Source organism: Myxine glutinosa, chromosome 12 (genome assembly GCF_964187855.1).
Source record: "Myxine glutinosa chromosome 12, kmMyxGlut1.1, whole genome shotgun sequence".
Taxonomy (NCBI): Eukaryota; Metazoa; Chordata; class Myxini; order Myxiniformes; family Myxinidae; genus Myxine; species Myxine glutinosa.
In genome coordinates this window covers 42,212,888-42,235,292 of record NC_136272.1, presented here as the reverse complement: position 1 = coordinate 42,235,292, position 22,405 = coordinate 42,212,888, and the positions used below count along the sequence as shown (strand labels likewise).

The following is a 22,405-nucleotide window of genomic DNA, read 5'->3' as shown; positions in this document are numbered from 1 at the left end:
GTTCAAGACATCTTGGTAAAAGTCAGGGAGCAGCGAAGCATCGACATGTTGCAGCTCCATGAAGAAGAGTTCACAATTGTACCCAAGCATGCCGGCTTGTTTTAGTATACAGTTTGCAGTCGATTTCCAGGGCAAGGCCTCCAGAAATATAAAACGACGAGCTGTGGAGACTCGGAAGGCCATCACCCGACAAAGAATGTCCACAAGCCCATGACCACCTTCTGCCAGTGGGAGGCAAATAGTCTCTGGCTTTAGCCAGTGTTTGCCATCCCAAAAGAAGTCAAGTAAACATTTTTGGATTGACGACACCAACGTTGCAGGTGGCTGCAAGGCAATCATTTTATGCCATAAGAGAGGGGCCACCAGGTTGTTAATGACCAGTTTTGGATCTTCAGAGTCCTTGGATGTCTTCTGAGTCCTTGGGGGTGTTCTGAGTCCTTGGGGTCTTTTGGGTCCTCTGTCATTTGAGTCCTTGGTGTATTCTGGGTCTTCATGTTCTTTCGTGTCATTAACAGTCCACAGGGTTAATTGCAAGAGAGAGAGAGAGAGAGGGAGAGAGAGAGGGAGAGAGAGAGAGGGAGAGAGGGAGGGAGAGAGAGAGAGGGAGAGAGAGAGGGAGAGAGAGAGGGAGAGAGAGGGAGAGAGGGAGGGAGAGAGGGAGAGAGAGAGGGGGAGAGAGAGAGAGAGAGAGCAGGTTTATGTGGAAGAATTCCCAGGCTGAGATACCATCAAGGGCAGGAGATGTGGGAGATCAGTCCTGAAAGATGGCTGCTTGCAGTCCCTGTCAATCTGCCCGAGTGAACTGCCAGGCTCTCCGGCAGCTCTGAGAATAGCCAGAGAGGTGTTGACTTCCACAAGCATATGTTCAGACAAACCATTTGGAGCAGAGGAAGAGCAGGAGAGGTATGTGTGGAAGTTCATAATCTCCAAGTCAACACAACACAACAACAACATGCATTTTAAGGCCATTTTCCCTGTTAGAGCGGGGGTTAGCCTTGCGGTCCCCATGACAATCTTCTCCATTTTGCCCGATTTTCTGCATCTCTCCTTGTTAACCCCCTTGCCCGCATTTCTTCTTCCACCATCTTTAGCCAAGTCTTTCTCGGTCTTCCCCGTCCTCTACTTCCTTCTGCATTCATTTCCATCACTCTTCTCAACCAGTCACTTTCATCCTTCCTCAACACGTGACCAAACCATCTTAACCTGTTCCTCTTCACAGCATCAATCACAGGCTCTATTCCCATCATCTTTCGCAATTCATCATTTGTCTTCCTCTCTCTCAACGATACTCCGCACATCCACCGAACCATTCGCATTTCCAGCCTTCGTTGCTGGTCTACTTTCATTACCCATGTCTCGCTCCCATAAATCATAACACTTCTCACACATGCAGCATACACCTTTCCCTTCAGCTTCAACGACACTCCCCTCCTCATCAGCACGCCACTCAGTTCCCGAAACTTCTTCCATGCACATCTCACTCTTGCAGCCGTTGCAGAGTCTGATCCACCTTCTCCATTCTGCATGTCTCCGAGGTAGCAAAATGTTTTCACACCTTCCAGCTTCACATCGTCTCCAAGATGCAACTCAACATTTCCTCCATCTGCAGCTCCCTCTGTGCACACCTTACATTTGAATGTAGCTGCCACACTGGTTAATGACCCTCTCAGACCACTACATTTTTGATGAACCCACTCAGCGCACATTGTACATTGAATGGAGTTCACTCCGACACCCTTCCTACACAGCACAGGGCCACTTCCCAGTTCTTTCCATCTCACCACACGCTTTACCACTTGCCATCACCTTCGTCTTTCCTATATTCACCTTCAGACCTTTTGTCTCCATACATTCCTTCCACTTGTTCATCTTTTCCTTCAGTCCATCCATACTTTCCACAATCAACACCAGATCATCTGCACACAACAACTCCCACGGTAAACCCTCCTTTACGTTCTGAGCCAGCACCTTCATCACAGCTACAAATAGCAGTGGACTTGGTACCGACCCCTGATGCACTCCCACCTTCACCTCAAACTCACCACTGTTTCCGTCCTTCCTCCTTACAGCTGTGCACGCTCTTTTGTACATTGCCATTACTACTCCGATCAACCATTCCTCCACTCCTAACTTCCTCAATGCCCATGTCAATACTTCGGGTGGAACCCTATCGAATGCTTTCTCCAGATCAACAAACCCAAGAAACAACTTCTTCCTCTTCTCCATGTACTTCTCCTACAACTGCCTCACAATAAAGAGCACGTCTGTCGTTCCTCTTCCTGGCATAAATCCAAACTGCATTTCGTCGATCTTCACCTTCTTCCTTATCCTCATCTCCAACACCCTTTCCAATACCTTCATTCCATGCTCCAATAACTTTATCGCTCGGTACGAGCCACACTCCAGAGGGTCACCTTTCCCCTTGTATAGAGGGACGAGGGTACTCAGTTCCCAATCCACTGGAATGCGGCCATCTTCCACCACCAGATTACAGATCTCTGTCATTCTCTTCACACCCCAACTTCCTGCTGCCTTCAACATATCTCCCACAACTCCCGTCGGCCCTCCCGCTTTTCTACTCTTCATTGCTTTTATCGCTTCCTCAACTTCCTTCTCAGTTATCTTCTCTGCCGGTCCTAAAACTGGGTTACTCTGTATGTTGCCATCCCATTCATTCTCTGTGTTCAACAGCATTTCCATATATCTTTTCCATCTTCCTTTAATTCCATCTGGGTCCACAACGATTTGTCCCACTTCATCCTTCAAGCAACTCACCCCCATCACATCACACCTCTCTTTCGCTATCTGCTTTGCAATCCTGAATACCGCTCTCTCACCCTCTTCCGAATCCAAGCTTTCTCCGAACATTTTCCTACATGCCTCCTGCGCCTTTGCTACCTCTTTCTTTGCAGCCTTCTTGGCTGCCTTATAACTTTCATGCTCTGCTTTTTCTGCTCCCGTACCCTTCGCTTCATCCTGCCACTCCTTGAACTTCTTCCTCTTCTCGTCAATCCTCTTTCCAACTTCCTCATCCCACCACCATGTTTCCGAGTGCCTCAGTGGTCCTTTTGTCCATCCACATACCTCACCAATGGCTCCCAACAGACTATCTTTCATTGACATCCAACCACGTTCTCGCTCAACCACATCATCCTCTACCCTACTCAGCCTCTCTTTTAATGCCAACCTTACTGTCACCTCTTTCAACCTCCACACCTTCACACCTTCATTCTCGGTTGGTACTTCACCCGCCGAGCTCTCCTCGCACCTTTCACCCTTATGTCGCAGACAACCAAGTGGTGCTGTGAAACAGCCTCCTCCCCCGGGATCACCTTTGTGTCCCGGAGGTGCCCCCTATCTCGCCTACGCACCATCAGGTAGTCAACAGTTGTCATCGACCCACCTGACGTGTATGTAACAAGCTTATTATCCTCTTTCTGGAACTGAGTATTACAAATCAACAAATCAGCTCCATCAGCAAACTCCAAAATCCTTTCACCTTCTCCATTTCTCACACCATATCCATAACCCCCATGAACTCCCTCAAAACCGTCCATACTCCTTCCCACATGTCCATTTAGGTCTCCTCCTACCACAACAACTTCCTCATCTTTCACGTTTTCCATCAGCTTCTCTATCGCACACCAGAAATAATCACCAAGTCAGAATGGAGGATTTGTCAATGGGAGAAATCCTGGTTGGAAAGTTCACAGATTGAGTCAATCCCATGGAGTGACAGACTCCTTTGCTAAAATGCCATGTCTGGTGAGAGCAGTACCAACACCCAGCCAATTTGCATTGTGACAATTGAAATCGCCACATATGAGGAAGAGAGAGTAGGAATGAGTGGTTAAAGGTTTGGCCATGTTGTCAGAAAGAGATATACAGTAGATGGAGTGAAAAAGAGAAAAGGGGAACAAAATTGTGAAGGTGGGCAGCAAGCCTTGGGTGTGTAAACCTGAGGGTTAATGGAAGACATGCGTGCCATGAAAGAACTTGGGTGGGTCGAAAGGATGAAAGGACAGGGAGGAGGGATGAGGGCTGGCTGAGAGATGATAAAAAACCAGCTCAACAATTGCTTCCTTATAATCTTTAGTGCATAAGAAGCTCAACATGATTTATTTCCTGGCATTTCGATATGAAAGGATTCTATTAATGGCTGTAAAAGTTATGTCGTTTACAAATGTATTGACTGGAACAGAGCCTCAAAAACTGGTGGTCACAGAATTCTTATAAATAAATTATAGCAACACTTACCTGGATTCTGCCATCATGGCAGAAGCCTGATATAATAGCTGAGATTGATGATCTGTGTTGAAGGCCCGGGCATAAGCGACATTGTCCAGTACGTCACTCCCAGACAAGCCATACCTAAAGGAGCATTATGACAGTTTATGATTCATGTGGAATAGTGTACTACTATCTATGCTAAACATAATCATTTATGATCTCTTGTATTCAACAATACATGATGTTGGAGGAAAAAATAAATAAATAAAATAAAATAAAAACAACTTTATGGATGAAAATTATATTTAATGCACTGTATGGAACGAAACAAATACACAGGGGGAGAAGAGCACAGGGGGCAGAAGAGCACAGGGGGAGAAGAGCACAGTGAAGCTTAGGGTTTATTCAACAAAAGGATGAATAAAGTGGGGTTTTATTGAGCGACGTCGTGGATGAACAGTATTCCAAAATAATAGCATGCTAGGAATCAAGTAAACAGCAAGTAAACACACCTTTCAGCCACAGCCAGCAAGCGCTCAGGCCGGAATGTCCCTTCGGTGTCAATATACATGGCCTTCCCCTCACCTCCCCCTCTGTCAATAGGAAGCTGGTAAGGATATGGAACACCTCCAATAATTATACATGCACATACAAACATTGGAATAATAATAATTTTAAAGCTAAAATAATTTGCAAATATGTTTAATTTGCAAAGCAAGTAAATATCTACAAAGCAAATTATTAATAAAATAATTTGCAAAGAGATTTCTCTACTCTTTCAATATGAGTCAGCTACCTGCCTTTATTGAGGTTGGGTGTGCAATTCTTTTCCCTTTCCACAATCTCCCTTTCTCCCTTTTTCCTTCATCTCAATCAATCATCATAAATTCTCATCAATCATCAATTCATAAATCTCCCCTTTCCACTGTCAAAACATTTTCCTTTATCTACTCACGAAGTTTAAAAAGTTTAGAAAGTTTAAAAGAAGGAAGGTTTATTCTAAAGACACCGACCACATCTGGTCCGCCGATTTAATTGAATTGAATAATGATAGGGGATACAGGTATGCTTTAACCGTTATTGTTTTGAGGAGTGGATTTGCCTGGGTTGTTCCTTTAAAAAATAAAAGGGGTGATACTTTAATGTTAGTACTCACGTTGTTGTTGTTGTTGTTGTTAGTTGTTGTTGGCTAACCCCCACTCTAGTAGGGAAAATGGCCTTTAAAATGCATGTTGTTGTGTTGTTGTGTACTCACGAAACAAGATCTACTCTCATGGACCAATTAAAGTACATAATTGAAACCCGTGTTCGGGTTTGAGGATTTGATCTCGAGGTCCAAATAAGTGCTGAAATGTGGAGTGAAATCTTGTAATTTAAAAAATTATCAGTTCTTATATCCATGTGTATATCCTACAACGAAGCTTTAAGCAGGGCTGTTCTTCCTCCTTCTTCATATCGCCAAAACATTAAACGTAACAACAAAACTGAACTTTTTATACTGTTACAACAACTACATTGAGTGAAGAAAAGATTAAGAAATGTGCCCAAAGTGTAACTTTATTGAGTGAAACGAAAATAATTAACCAGCGAGATCGACGTGATGGCTTCCACAGTCGTGCTTGGGTACTCCGTGGGGAAAATCCCCAGAGTTAGGAAGGCAAAATAAATCAAATTAAAAGAATAATTAACATAATGGGAGGATTACAATGAGAAAAGCAATGACGGGCCAAGTGAACTCCAAGTGCTCATCATCGAATGCCTTATCTTCATACGTACGAATCTCTTATCACTGGCCATACCAGCCGTTCCTTAACCGTTTCGTTGGAAAGCTTGAATGCTTAACCCATTTGGCAAATGCTCTGCAGGATTATTGGTAATGGACCACCCCTGCTCACTCCTCCCGCTATATGATGGACCTAGATTGAATTTATTTTATTTCCTTCCTTCCTTCTAATTGTTGCTTCATCAGGATGAAGATTATTGCACTGCAGTTGCACGCAGGTGTGGAACAGTGCCAATGCAACCAAATAAGCCCACCCACCCTCATGCTTTCCTCCCACCCGCCCTCATGCTCTCCGCCCACCCATGACATAAATCCTATAAAAGTTGACGTTCAACAGTTTGTTGGAGAATTTAGTGTCAGGACAACTCAACACAAGAAAAAAAGAAACCGGAAAAATAGAACTGCATTTTAAGCACCCTGCCACAACTTACCTGGCAGGTTACAGCTAAAGTGTGACAGAGTTGAGTCTTTCCTGTACGGAATTCTCCAAACAGCTCTGTAATAGAGCCAGTTTCGATTCCCCCTGCAGCAAAAATGGTAAATTATTGACTCATGCAGTTATTTTATTTCATTTTCTGAAACCGTCCATGCACAATTTTCAATGGCTGGCTGTTAATCCCATGGAAGATATGCATTATTAATTTGATCAAAAAAGGGTGAAGAAACCAACCTTGCAGGAGCTTATCTAGCTCTTTGGAACCAGTTCCAATCTGAATGATCTCAGATCGGCGTTGGTGGAACTCCGTGGCAGTCGTGAAACCCATCGGCACAAGCTTAGACGCTTCTGCCTGAAAGGAGAATAAAGGGCTGCAACTGAGGTTGCAGAGGCAACGAAATGCAACAAAACAAACACAGAACAAACAAAATAAATAAATAAATCACCTGGTGCACATTTCGTTTTTGTATACACATGCCAAAACTCGTGGTCAAGCTGAGTCACATAGGGATTAGGTACCTATATAATAATAGTGGGAAGGTGGGAAATGAGCAGGTATGAAACTGATAGAGAAAAGCAAAGACAATTGGTCCTAAATTAGTAGAGACCTAGCTACGTAAAGGAATTGAGAGAAGAGCAAGGTAGAAGCCCATTCCATAGGTGGGACGGAATATGTAAAACATGGAGGTCAGTCGTTAGCTTGGACACAGAGAAGGTTCCGATGCGAGATATAGATCAGGAAAGTGAATAACTCAGAAGCTACAGAGGATGGAAGTTGGTGGAATGAGAGCAAGAACAAATAAATAAATAAATAATAATAAAAGTCTGCATGTCTGCAGTGGAATAACAAGTCTCATGCTTGAACCTCATGAACAGAGATTCTAATCACATTCAGATCTCAACTCTAAATATAATATCCCAGGTGTAGAGTCTGCATCAAGAAATGCCAAGTGGAATACACACGCTCCAGCCAATGCATTAAATGGCACTTCAAACAAATATACTGCTCATTATAAAGAGTTGGGGAGAACCAAGACCGGGAGGTCATGGAGATAGTAATTGTCTAGTTTCAAAATATGGTCTTCACAGGGCAGACAATGGCTCCAAGTGAGGTGAACATGCTCCATAGAGTAGACCTCAGAAGATGAAATGATTGACCATATCATCTTTCAAGACAGATAAAGTGAGAAAATGGGACTAGTCCAAGTTGGAAGGTCCATTAAAAAGACAAATAGTCGCATGAAAAAGTAAGTACACCCCATGTAAAGTTTTGACTTTTTCAACATCTTTCAACATACAGCTATTTGATCTTCATTTCAACAATATTGATAGATAAAGGTGATATAATATAACAAATATCATGAAACATTTACATTTTGTAGTCCATTGTATAATTTAAATAAACATAAATGCAAATTTCGCATGTGGCAAAAGTAAGTACACCCCTACATTTATCACGACTTCGAACACCTAAAATTAGAATCAGGTGCACCAGCTCAGGTGCAAAAGATTAGAACATCGTTAGAGAGGATCTTGGAGGAGCCTGTCTTATTTAAACCTCAGACATTTAGTTTAGTTTGCTCTTTGTTGTTGAAGTGTGTGGCATCACCATGCCTAGATCAAAAGAGCTCTCTGAGGCCTTCTGAAAGAATGTTATAGATGCCTACGAGTCTGGGAAGAGATTTAAAAAGATCTCCAAGCAATTTGAAATCAATCATTCGACTGTCCGGAAGATCATCTACAAGTGGAGAAGATTCCAAACAACTGCCAACTTGTTCAGGCCACGCTGCCCCAGCAGGTTCAGCCCGAGAGCAGACCGCAAGATGCTGAAAGAAGTCTCCAAGAACCCCAGAATGTCATCACGGGACCTACAGGTAGCTCTTGCCACTGTTGATGTCAAAGTGCACGAGTCTACAATTAGAAAGAAGCTGCACAAATTTGATCTACATGGGAGGTGTGCCAGGAGGAAACCTTTGCTGTCCAGAAAGAACATCAGGGCAAGACTAAAGTTTGCCAATGAACACCCAGGCAAAGACCAGCACATCTGGAACAATGTGCTCTGGACAGATGAGTGAAAGGTAGAGCTATTTGGCCACAGTACCAGAAGACATGTTTGGCGAAAACCAAAGACAGCATTTGACCACAAGAACCTGACACCAACTGTAAAGCATGGTGGTGGAAATATTATGGTTTGGGCATAACCCAAAGCTTTGCTTTGCTTTGCTGCATCAGGGCCTGGGCAGCTCACCATCATAGAATCCACTATGAATTCTTCATTGTACCAGAGGGTGCTTGAGGATAATGTGAGGCCAACTGTCGGAGAGTTGAAGCTCAACCGAAGGTGGACCTTGCAACATGACAATGACCTGAAACATCTATCTATAATTCCACTAATCTCTGTGTGTATGTTTGTTTGTACGTTTGTTTGTTTGTTTGTATGTCTGTGACCGCTGTTTCTCGACAACTACCGGTCCGATATACTTGAAACTTGCCAGGTATATTGCTGGGGACCCGAGGATGTGCCTTTTCAAGGTTTCATATTAATCGGACAATTACTTACCGAGCTATGTCCAAAAAACGATTCAACCAATCAGAGAGCAGCGAGCTATCGCGTGTGCCGAACGTGGCGGACACACTCTGCCTCGGATGGCACATTTGAGAGCGTATTCATTTATTTCACGTTTGCAAACTATGTTGCCGTTAAACTATGTTTTAAAACTAATAAAAACTAATTTGCGATTCATCGTAACTGCGATATACGACCTTCCGGACAGTGAGGACTGCACTTCCGGCATCCAATCACAGAACGCGTTATTGCGTAGGCGTGGCCGATGTGAGAGCGAGCTGATGCTGAGCCCAGCGCGTGCGCCATTACGGTACGTAATTCGATTTCTTCCGGAGAAAATAATAATTTCTCGATTTCTTATGCGCATTATTTCTCCCAATTCAGTCAGAGCGAAGGGCGGAAGCGAAGAGCGTTGTTTTTTTTGTTTACGGGCGTACGGGCGGGGTAGAGCGTACGGGTAGCGTTTTTTTTTTTTTTTTGGCACATTTGAGAGCGTATTCATTTATTTCACGTTGGCAAACTATGTTGCCGCTATGTTGGCGTTAAACTATGTTTTAAAACTAATTAAAACTAATTTGCGATTCTTTCGCTTTCCTGCGCATTTGTGCACGCTATGGCGATTTCTTTACCAAACTCCGCTAGCCGTTAGCTTTGGACCAAACCATTTCATGTAAATAAAGGGGGGGGGATTGTCACCGTACTCGCAAGCCGTTAGCTTTGGACCAAACCATTGCATGTAAATAGAGGGGGGGGGGGATATACTTTTAGATATATATATAGTACGGGCATGCCCTAGTACCAGTAAATCCACCAAGGAATGGCTGAAAAGAAAGAAATGGAGGGTTCTGGAATGGCCAAGTCAAAGCCCGGATCTAAATTCCATCGAGATGTTGTGGGGGGATTTGAAACGAGCTGTGCATGCAAGAAACCCCTCAAACATCACCCAGCTGAAAGAATTCTGCATGGAGGAGTGGGCAAAAATTTCTCCCAGTCGATGTCAGAGACTGGTAGACAGTTATAAGAAACGCCTACTTGAGGTTGTTTCTGCCAAAGGGGGCAATACCACCTATTAGAGCCAAGGGTGTACATACTTTTTCCACATGCGAAATTTGCATTTATGTTTATTTAAATTATACAATGGACTACAAAATGTAAATGTTTCATGATATTTGTTATATTATATCACCTTTATCTATCAATATTGTTGAAATGAAGATCAAATAGCTGTATGTTGAAATATGTTGAAAAAGTCAAAACTTTACATGGGGTGTACTTACTTTTTCACGTGACTGTATATTGTTACGTTTGTAGGGGGTAGGCAATACCTCAGTCCAAGTAGAATTGTATAGATAGATTAGTGTGCTCCGACTGTCGTGAAGAAGAAGAAACCTCGATGTCTCATAAGTAGGAAATTTGTGTAGACCGGATGTCGTGTAAGTGTATCTTCGTCCCCATGAGAGGGGTGGGTTTGTTAATTTGCGAGGGATTATGGGTAAATTAATCCCCTGTATGCAATTGCCTCTGTTATCTTTTCCTGTGTTACTTATGATACCGTACTACACACCTAGTAAGAAATCGGCCAGTAACCACACTAATCAAAAACCAACCGGAAACTAGGCATCAAGCACTATCGCGGATAACACCGACTTGGTGAGCGCAGAGGCACAAAAGGTTCATGAAGCCATGCCTCAAAGAGCAGTGATTGGCAGGGATTTGATTGACACAGAGACTGGTAAGATGAGACTCGCTGATAGGAGCTGAGACGGGTACGTGGTGGGATGACGCCAGAGCCTCGCGTACAAAACAATTGGAGTGGCGGACATTTTGTCTCTTGGGTCCGGACTTTGTTGGTGAACGGTCGCCGAAAAGCTCTCTCTCAGCATCGACATTTTGCCTCTCTCGGCATCGACATTTTGTCTCTCGGCATCGACGTCCTCTTGGTTCTTCTCGTTTTGGATCAGGTGGTGAAAGTTCGTGTGCCGACATTTTCCCTTCTCGTTTTGGATCTGGTGGTGAACGGTCGTGTGCCGACATTTTCTGGCTTCTCCTCGTTCTGGATCCCATAGCAAACTGTCGCATTTTGTCTTCTTGCGCAAGGGAGATTCATCACGGGCGGTCGTGTTCCGACATCTTGCTCGTGGTCGTGAGGAGGAAGAGCTGCGGACCAAGAACTGCGGTTTCCCGCACACGGACGACGAAGACGAGCGTGGCTGGACGAACGCGGGTGCGTGAGGTCTAGTTCGCGCCCACAGCAGTACAGCAAGCGCATTTTCCCACCAAGGGCTCAGACGATTTTTGACGATTCCTGACGAGATTCAAGAGCCGATTGGAGATAAGTGCCACAAATCACACCCATTTATTTTCCAGTTATTTTATCCTTTGTCTGGATTCGGGTCTGTGTGGGAGCGCTCCAATTAGGAATATATTTTTTATCGTGTTTTCTTTGTTACCAGCATTTTGTTTAATAAATCCGGTATTTTTGTACATTTTAATTCCGTGATGGTTTGAGTTGATCTATTGCAGGGTCGTGGACATCAGGTGGATTCATGAAGGTGAGCTCTTCGGCCTCCTCTCCCTCTCCTCTCCTCTCCCTCCTGAGACGCAGGTTTAATTGCAATCGCAATATGGGACGATGTCACGGCAATCCCTTTCACGGGAAGCCTCAATTCATTCGCAACCAATATCGGGGAAGTCCGCTCGCAGCCTCGATCTGACTCACGGCTCTCTCTCACGACCGTCTCTTCTCCCCTGACGACTTTTTCCTCTCCTCTTCCGGTTTCTTTGCCGTGTTTTCTTTTTTCTCCACAAACATTTATTTTTACCTTTTATTAAAGTCATCTCCATTTCACACAGAAATCTTAACAGTATTACCTGAAACTAAAAAATCCTACAAGTATATAATAACAACAAAGGTGGAAGTGACGAATCCATAACACTCCCAGTCTTCAAGGAAGAAGGTTTGAACATGGTGAAAAGTTTCTTTCCATAGAAAAAGTACCTTTAACAACCAAAAGTAATACTCACACCCATAAAACTACAAATCAAAACTATGGCTGATCAAGTTCCGCAAGCAACAAAAATTCCAAACAACGCACAGGAACCCTCAAGGTTAATTCAATCTGGATGAACCTCCAGCTGGAGATATTCCAGCTTAACAGGGTTTCATCCGGTAGGGGTGTTGTTTCACGGGAGTGGCCTCCCCCACATCAATATCATGATATACCAGGTCGGTACGACCAGGTACATCTGTGAACAAATGTGCAAACTCAGAAATTAGGTTGGACAATTGTCCTTGTTCCCTCGTCAAATGACCTAATTCCTGGCCTAGGTTCCTTAACACTTCAGTGTTCGTATAAGTACAAGTACGTACAAGTATATAATAACAACAAAGGCGGAAGTGATGAATCCGTAACACTAGCAGAGAGGCATTGCATCAGTGGCACAGCCTTGCCCTCCGACAATGATGCTACCTCACAGTCTTGTGCTGCATGTAATATTTCAATACAAATGGGTCATAGACCAAATGCATGCAATTTCAGATTTCTAAGCTAAAGCATTCAATTAAAACATTTACAGTCGTGGCCAAAAATTTTGGCACCCTTGCAGTTTTTCAAATAACACAATTTTTCTCTAAAAATAAGTTGAAATTGACAAAAGTATTTGGTCTCCACAATTTTTTATTTCACCGTTAACCCTTTGAGTACGGATGATGTCCAGTGCCGCAACCCACGAAAAAGTTTTGTGTACGGATGACGCTACTACACGTCATTGACTATACCTATAAATAGATTGTCAGTACGTGGTTGCATTCCCGTAATGCCAAATTAATCCCGTACCGGGGGTTAGGGTGCATCAAACGCCCTTAGGTTCTTGGATTTTAATGTCTATTCTCTCAAATGTTACACTTGTTGGTAGAAGTATGTATGCAAAAAATAAATGAAATCAGAGGTGGTCCTGGGTGGCCACCGGCCACTTTTATATATTTAGGGCCATTTTCGGGGCCGCACTATGTAAAAATGTTTGATTTTGTTATTTTACACCCAAACCTAGTCATGTTTGGTATCAAATTGAAGGTCTTGATGAGAGGAATACAAATATAACAATTTTATGCAAAAAACGATGGTTTGATAATTAGTTTGTATTTTTACATGAATGAAATCGGAGGTCTAATCGTGGGTCCCATACTAGTAGTCTAATAATATCCTTTATTTTCTTTCAGATGGCAGATAAGAAGACCAGATTAGCAAGTGCCATTTTTGGTCTTGGCAATGCTTTTACAGAAGCAGATGGTACATTGACAGGAGTCCGCCTCCCAACTTGCCGGCAGGTTCTTCGATGCGTGATGTGGTACATCCAGAAAGAAATATGTGAAGGCAAACAAACTCAGCCACTGAAATGGAAATCTGCCAGCATCGTCCTTATCCAGCTGAAAAAATTCTACACTAAAGCAAATATTCCTGTGCTTTCAGACCATCAATGCTGCAAACTAATACTTGACCTTCTTAATGACAATAACAAATTGCGTCAAATACCTGTTTCTCGCCGAGAATCTCCAAGCACTTTGGCTAAGTTGCAAACCATGAATGAACGTCTTGATAAGACCTTTGGTGTATGGACAAAAGATGCAATGACAAACATTAAGAATGAGGAAGATAGAGTATTTTTAGAGTCAATGAAATCTGACAGAGTAGCCTCATTTGGTGGTGTTGACAAGAAGAAAGTTGATAAAGATCATAGAAAAGAAAAACGCCTCTTAGCGGAAGCTTCAAGACGAGAACGTCATGAATCATCCAGTGTACAAGAGATGACAATTAGTTCTGTATGCTCTGATGATAGTGACTCTGCAGATAGCTTGGAAGAAACTGAAGAAGAGGCGATTCCAGAGTTTCAAAGGAAGCGTAGTCACCACAGATCAACATATGCAGGTACATCTGCCTTTATTCCTCATGATATTCTGAAAAGACATTCAGTTGTGTCTGTTGCTACTCGACTAAACATAACTCCTGTTCAACAGGTTGCGCTCACCAAAGCTGTAATTCAAGAGGCAGGAGGTGATCCACGTCGTGTGGCCAAGTCGTACTCAACTGCTGATAAGGCTCGACGATCAATAACAAGTGCTATCGCCAAAGATATTCAAGAAAATTGGATCGCCCCAACAGCTGCAACACTTCACTGGGATGGCAAGCAGATACCAACGCTCACAAACAAGAATGTCAAGGAAGAAAGATTGCCAGTGTTGGTTGGGAATGCCACTGATGTAAAGCTACTGGGGGTGGCTAGATATCCTCCTGGAAGTGATAGGTCATCAGGTGACATCATTGCCGAGCACACTTACACGTATCTACATTCATGGAAGTGCAAACAATCAGTTGTCAACTTATGTTTTGACACAACAGCATCAAACACTGGACACGTTACAGCTGCCTGTGTTACCATTCAATCAAAACTGGACCGTGCTCTTCTGTGGTGTGCATGTCGCCATCATGTTGGAGAGGTAATCCTGGATCATGTGTTTGACGTTCTCAAAATTGAGGCATCAAAGTCTCCAGAAGTATCTTTGTTCCAAAAATTCCAGAAGAATTGGGAACGCATATCGCATGCAAAGAATGAAAGTTTAACCAAAATTGACATTTCCATGTACAATGACTATGCACAACAGCTGCTTTTATCCTGCAAAAACAAGGTTTTAAGCACAATCCGCACAAGCGCTTCATACTGTAGGGAAGACTACAAGGAAATGGCACAACTCTGCCAGGTAGTCCTCGATGATGATGTCACAAAACAAGGAACACTCCACAGACCAGGGGCCATGCATAAAGCAAGGTGGATGTCAAAGATTCTTTATTCCATCAAAATATGCCTACTTGAAGAGCAAATTTCTCTACTACCTCGAGGAACTGTAACAACACAACATCAACAGAAAAAACTGAAGGAGTTTGTTGTTTTTGTTGTTTATATTTATTGTGATTGGTGGCTCATATGTCAGTCTGCTTCAAATGCCCCATGGTTTGATTTGTGCTTTTACAAGACTCTGCTCAACTATAAAGCTGTCAACTCAACCATTTCAGTCAGCGCTGTGAAAGCCTTTGATAGACATTTGTGGTATTTAACCCCAGAACTGGTTGTTTTGGCACTGTTTAGCAATGCAATTCCTCAAAAGGATCGTCGTGCCCTTGCAGATGTGTTACTGGCCATACAACCAGATGAAATGCCAAGCACTCCAAAACACCGCTACGGTTCTGGATATGGCAAACCGTCATTTCCAAAAATTACAGAAGCGACAACCCTGGCTGATCTTGTGAACGAGGACTCGTGGTTTACAGTAAACCTTCTTCACCTAGATATGACCTTCCTAACAGAGGATGTTGACACTTGGCAGAACAATGAGCACTTCAAGGCAGCCAAGTCCATTGTGGATGGGCTTAATGTTGTGAATGACCCTGCGGAGAGAGCAGTAAAGCTCGCAACTGATTTTGTCTCAACTGCAAGAAGAGAAGACCACTTCCAAAATCTTCTTCAAGTGGTTGAATGTGACCGCAAAGCGAGGCCAAATTTGCGGAAACGAGCAAAGTTGGAGTAGTGACATTGGCGTTGTGCTTAATACATTTTCAAACTTTTAATCAATGAAAGTACAATACTACAACACTGTACTACAACTTTGTAATATGAAGAACGATTTTGGTTAATTTTACATTGACATGTAAGGTTGTTTTAACTGTTTGATATTAGGCATTTAGTAAAAGTAGGACTTTACTTTTGTATATAGGTATAATGGTTAATTTTACATTATCTTGTAAAGTAGTTTAGCTGTGGCCCTAAATGGCCCTAAATATATAAAAGTGGCCGGTGGCCACCCAGGACCACCTCTGATTTCATCTATTTTTTGCATACATACTTCTACCAACAAGTGTAACATTTGAGGGAATAGACATTAAAATACAACAACTTTTTGAAAATCATGGGGCGTTTGATGCACCCTACCGGGGGTATTTTTATCAAAAAAAATCCCGTACTCAAAGGGTTAATATTACAGAAGCTTTGTTTTTGATTCAGAACTTAATATAACATTTTAAATCAGAAAATAAAAAGAATGGCATTGACAAAAATTTTCACATCTAGACTTGATATTTGGCCTTTGGACAAAATAACTGCAGTTAAGCGCTTCCTATAGCCATGAATGAGCTTCCTACACCTCTCTACTGGCAGTTTGGCCCACTCTTCTTGTGCAAACTGCTCCAGTTGACCAGTTCTCCCAGATTTGAAGGGTGCCTTCTCCCAACTGCTGTTTTCAGATTTCCCCACAGGTGTTCAATGGGATTTAAATCTGGACTCATTGCTGGCCACTTCAGAACATCCAGCGTGTTGTCTTGAACCATTCCTGGGTGCTTTTTGAAGTGTTTGTCCTGCTGAGGTCGGAAGTCATTGTCCTGCTGCAAGACCCATGACCTTCGACGGAGACCCAGTTTACTTTTTTAATTTGAGTTTAGTTTACCTTTAAATTTCTGGAGTTGTGTGGTCAGTCAACCACTGGAGCCTCATCAAACTTTAACACAGAAACCAGAACAAATAAATAAACTTACCACAAACCAAATTCGTAGTTGGTGAGGAGCGAGTTAAAACGTACGTACAATCAAACATATCCACAGTGGTTACAGACTCCACATGTCACCACTTAAGAGTGTGGAGGAGGCTGGACTTGCTGCAAAATCATATAGGACATGCACTAGTGAGATATTTTCCTTCGCTTACATTTCAAGTTAATGGGGGCATGGGTGAGCTGCCAGAAGGAGGGAGAGGAGAGCAGTAATCTTACCAATATCTTTTCAGCCTTTGCTTCGCTGATGCCTTTGATGTTGAGCAGCTCTTTCTTCGGTGCATAGGACACTGCCTCCACTGTATGGAAACCTGCCTCCTCAAGTTTCTTTATGTCGTTAGCACTCACACCACATTGCTGTTGCATGGAAGGAAAACAGGACAGAATTAGACAAGCATACGTTGAAAGAATTAGTCACACCGAAGGACAAAATATCACAAGTATTTGGTGTGTGTGCCAGGCAAATGAAAAAAAAAATTAAATCAAAATCTAATATAGTGTTGCGGTTTTGAGAACCCACACAGGTAACATCATTAAAGGTTAAAGGTTGCACCCCATAGTTAGGCTGCAAACAACACGTAGGCCCATTTCGAACATTAGTTATGTCATAGTATGTGTTTAGGATAACGCCATTTCCCTAGTAAATCATCTGCATTGTGTAAATCAAATAAGGTAGACTCCCTTCCATTTTGCCACCAAACCCTCCAAATTCCACCTCGGAGGAGAGTTTTCCTTCCATTCCCCTTTTTGGCCTTTGCACCTTGCTTGCCAGTGGCGTTCGCTGCCCTTGGGTTTTTGCTCGAACCAGCCCAGAGGCCACGAGGTAAGGCCTGGAAAAGGGGCGGAGCGCAAGGGTGGGGGTGTGGCCACGTCAGGCAGACATCAAGGGCGGAGCCGGTAAGACCCCAACAACCAACCAGGGCTCGGTGAGATGGCCTGATTGGGCGTGGTAAGGGTGTGGCTAGAGGTTCGAGAGGGTTGGCTGAAGCGGGGCTATATAACCGTGAGCGCAAAGCCCTTCGAAAGGACTTGAGGGCCTTGGTTGGAGCACATTGCATTGTTGGTTACAAGGACTTGAGGGACTTGGTTGGAGCGCATTGCATTGTTGGTTACAAGGACTTGGTAGGACTTGGTTGGAGCGCATTGCATTGTTGGTTACAAGGACTTGGTTGGAGCGCATTGCATTGCTGGTTACAGGGACTTGGTTGGAGCGCATTGCATGGTTGGTTACAGGGACTTAAGGGACTTGGTTGGAGCACATTGCATTGTTGGTTACAAGGACTTGAGGGACTTGGTTGGAGCGCATTGCATTGTTGGTTACAAGGACTTGGTAGGACTTGGTTGGAGCGCATTGCATTGTTGGTTACAAGGACTTGGTTGGAGCGCATTGCATTGTTGGTTACAAGGACTTGGTTGGAGCGCATTGCATTGTTGGTTACAAGGACTTGGTTGGAGCGCATTGCATTGCTGGTTACAGGGATTTGGTTGGAGCGCATTGCATTGTTGGTTACAAGGACTTTGATGGGAGAGCGCATGTGTAAAGAACTTGCCAGAGAACCAAGACTTTTGTGGAAGGCGCCATTATTCAAGGACTCACTGGGGAAAGCGCCATTGTGAAGGACTATTGTGAGAGACGCGCTATCCTGATCGATTGCAAGGGCTTGGTGGGAATTTGGCTGTGGGCTTGCAAGGAGCGCATATCAAGCGCCGGTCCTTCTATTACAAGCGCCGGTCCTTCTATTACAACGTAACTGTTAGCCCAGCCTACCTTCCCCCGATATAATTGTCCGCTTCGGGCCAACGCCACGCGGAGGGCTTGCCTGCCGTCTACCATCGTCTTCACGGTACGAGTCGGGTACCCGGAGCGAGCTGTGAACGAGATCCTTGGGACCATCGCCTGACCATCTACAAACCCCGTGTGAGTGAGTCTGAGAGTGTGACTGAGTGTGAACGGGCCCGTGTCCAGGGGATAAGTATAAGACTGTATAAGGCTGCCCTGTGTATCTTCTTCTTCTTCTTCTTCACTGTACATTGCTTCTTTTTCTTCTTCTTTGTACAAAGTGTGTAATAAATTACTTGTTCTTCCTGTTTTCCTCTTAATTCGACCGTCTTAGTGATTTCTTCCATTGGGTAAGCGTGGCACGATTAGGAACCGCTCCAATCGGGTTTAGTACCTGCTAATGGCCCGAATCGCGGCTCGCTATCGCTCAGCGTGTCCACTGAAACCGTGGTTCGGGTGGGGTTATTTCCTTGCTTCCCGGAAGGCGCTAGTACTTAGGTAATAGGACTAATTCGACCTACCACCCTATTCAGCGCTGACGGGAAGAAACGTGATAGCCCCGGATCGCGTCGGCTAGTAAAACGACAAGGGGATTAATGCCCCCTTGGTAAGGGGAAGGCCGACGTTTGAGATCCGCAACAATAGCTTACCAGTACATCAGATTATATTGAATTTTCGTTACTACTTTTGCAATTCCATCATTGACATGACCAAATACTCACTGCTCACCTGCGCTCATTCGCTCCTCTTTTTTTTCTGCTTGTGGAACCGACTTCATCGGCATCCTAATAATTCGACATAGGCAAAAGCCCGTGGTCGCCTCCTAGAATTATACAACATCGGAACCACTACAGCCGCTTTCGACACAACCAGTCTTTCCAGAGCTGCCGCTTTAAGTTCCGTGATATTGGACCCTGACCAGTCTTGGATGTTGTCAACCCAACGCATCTTTGGTCGGCCTACCGAACGACCACATCCCTCCGGAAAACCATCCACGATAGCTGCTGCCAATCCACCGTGCCGAATCACATGGCCCAGCCACGCCTGCCTTGCGCTCCATCACATTGCTACTGCTGAGACGCCATCGGTCGCCGATCATCTCCATTAAATTCTCGTTTGTAACACGGTCGTGTGAGACTTCTTCAATCTCTTTAATCCCATTCTTACCACAATTCTAAGTTGGCCGACTGGGCATCCTCCATTGTGCAAGGTCTTTCCTCGGCACATCTGACCTCCTATCCATTTACAAGGCCTTCCTCTGAAGCTTGATGGAATACTGCTCTCCCGCCTCACACCTTGCTCAGGTTGACGACGTGGAAGCAAAGGCCTTCCAACACCTCCTTTGCGATTCTGCACCCTCTGCTCTTTCAGTGCTCTGTCCACCCCCCGCCCAAGGTTTCTGCAGGACACACACGTTCTTCCAGTGAAACTCCCAGAATTCAGTCACTACTCACCTCCACATTTTTCTTCTTTTTTCTTGCCAATGGAACAAACTTTCTCAGTCTCTTCAAACTCATCTTTCCTTGCAGGTCTTCAAACAGCTGTTCACCATCATCTCAGATCAGCCCCCATCCACAAGCATTATCTTTTTGGCCAGATCCCACTGATAGGCCAGATCTGGATCTGGACATCAACCAAAAACGAATCGGCTTGTTCTCGTCATCCAACAAAACTCATCCACCTAATTTTGGCATAACCTGTCCACAACTTTTTTGAAACATCATATTGTTACGGTTCTCTACGCCACCCTTCTTCCCCTTACCAAAGGGGGGATTAATCCCCTTGTCTTTACTGGGCTTGGCGGAACCGAGACTTGCAACGTCCCTTCCGGACACACGCGGAGTAGGGTTTCGGGACCACTTCTCGCTCGTACCTAATTCCCCGCGCTGCCCTGGGAGCGAGGAAACAAGCCTCGCACGAACCACATGTGGTTTGAGTACGCCGAGCGGATTGCGTACACGTGGTCCGCGCAGTTACCTAGAGGTTGGAACCCGATGAGAGCGGTTGTGCTCGTGCTACGCTTAGTCAAACGAGGAAACCACAGGAACGATCGAATCAGGAAGAAAGGAAGAACAAAGGTTTTAATTATTCCCACATGTATATACAAGGTTCAGGAACGCAGAGACACAGAGCAACCTTAGACAGTCTTAACTAACAAATGCCCAGACAACGGGCCCGTCTCACACTCACACAGGGAATTGCAGATGGGTATATGTTCCCCTAACGCATCGCCGTGGTCGTCCAGAGATGGTCCCCGTCCGGCTCTCCACGGCCCCGGCACGTCCCGCGAAGATGGTGGCAGGCGAAGGCAGGGACTCGTAGCACGTCTCCCGAACAAGCCAGATGATGGGGCGGAACGGCAAAGGGCGGGACTTTAGCGCGGCTGGCGATTACTCAGCCGTTCTCACTCGCGCGTCTCAAATGCACTGTATTCGGTTCAAGCGCGTCTGGCTGCGCCCGCGTATATGTACAGTTCTCACACGCGGCCAACTCCTCTTTCTCGATCCTCCGAGCTGGTTAGAGCGTGCGAGTTCTCGTGCAAGTTCTTTATAACGATCCTCTTCCACGCTAGTGCTGTGTTCAACAGCTTTCACCGCTCATCAAGTCCTTTTGCGCACGTCCCTCTCTCGCGAGTCCTTTAGTTCATCAACTGCCGCGAGTCATGTGTAATCCTTTTCTCGCGAGTCCTTTTAACAACCCTTTTCAACGCGAGTCCTTTTAGGCACATCCCTCTCTCGCATGTCCCGTCGAGGGCTTTGCGCAGCGGGTCTTATAGCTACGCCCCCCGAACCTTCTGGAACTCACTCGAACCTTCTCACCACGCCCTGTGACGCAACGCCGCCGTCACCACCTCCGAGCTCTGATTGGCGGCTCGTGCTTACCGTCGGCGCTTCCGCTGCTCCGCCCCGGTCCTCCTCTGCCTGCCTCGTGTTAACTCGCCCAATATAAACCAACGTTAACCCAAAAGGGATTGAGGCTATGGACGTAGGATTGTCGGTGACAGTAGGGCCTATATTCTCCTGGCTCTTACTCAACGCAGACTAACAATGGAAAGGAACTAAGCTCACAAATACTAAGACATAACTATACTATCGCGAGGCTACATGTTGCTTGTGTGACTAACTATGGGGGGCAAATTTTAACCTTTATTAGACTCACTTTACAACCTCAAAACCGCAACAATATTATATAGCTATCATTTTTGGGCCTATGTCTCAATGATGAAGAAGCTTCAAAAATAAATAAATAAATAAATAAAAAGTTTATCTCGATCATCAACAAAATTGAATCAATGAGTTGTTGTCACGCACACACCCAAACTGTCCACCAGGTTTCTCCAAATCCATCCACAACACAGATATCCAAGACACAAATGACTACCGGTATTCAAATGCACATTTAGTACGTACATTAAAACGTTAACACGAAAGATTTGAACAGACCGATAACTTCCCGCAAACCTTACGTCGAGTCTTGAGACAGGCTGCGGTCCGAAACTCTCCTCCTGTGCGATCACCTCCTTCTCCTTCTCCTCCTTCTGAATCTGCATTGCCATTGCTGCCGCTTTCCGACAACCGAGCCTACGGACAGCGACCGTATCGTAAGAGCTTCAGGTTCAGGACCAGGACCAATGGCACGCTGACAAGAAAAAATATATATATCAAAACGTACATAACACGTCTGATGGCCATTTATTGTCGAAAGATAATACGATTTACGAAAACAAACAAAATGTCACTTACCAGCAAGCAGCAGGAACACCGTTTCATCCGTCCCGCCAGACCTGTGGCGTCAGCGCGTCACTTCAATTCTAAATTTCGTAATTCGTTACATAAATGATAAATTGAAATTCAAACATTTAACCCACTCTAAAAAGGCAAATAGTTGCTATAACTTATATGTCTAAAAACGCAAAAATACATTTCAGCAATACAGAGATAGTGAAACTGACTGGAAATATAAGGCTATACACCGCCTCAAAACGTTTCTTCAAATTTGAAATAAATATGGAGCAA

The 22,405-nt window shown here is 44.4% G+C and overlaps 1 protein-coding gene across 4 annotated transcripts in view; it reads right to left on the bottom strand.

The window, feature by feature from the left end:
• Positions 1-22,405, bottom strand: part of RAD51 (RAD51 recombinase) — a 75,944-nt gene that overhangs the window by 25,903 nt on the left and 27,636 nt on the right. For 2 of the 4 annotated variants that reach the window (XM_068132736.2, XM_068132734.2), the window contains exons 2-8: positions 22,133-22,173; positions 21,856-22,028; positions 16,829-16,966; positions 6,684-6,801; positions 6,445-6,536; positions 4,743-4,837; positions 4,258-4,371 (exon numbers count right to left, since the gene is read on the bottom strand). In XM_068132736.2, the coding sequence (XP_067988837.1) occupies positions 4,258-4,371; positions 4,743-4,837; positions 6,445-6,536; positions 6,684-6,801; positions 16,829-16,966; positions 21,856-21,945 (647 nt within the window). In that variant the 5' untranslated portion in view covers positions 21,946-22,028; positions 22,133-22,173. The remainder of the gene's footprint in view (positions 1-4,257; positions 4,372-4,742; positions 4,838-6,444; positions 6,537-6,683; positions 6,802-16,828; positions 16,967-21,855; positions 22,029-22,132; positions 22,174-22,405) is intronic. The other 2 variants (XM_078766305.1, XM_068132735.2) reach the window with 1 other exon arrangement.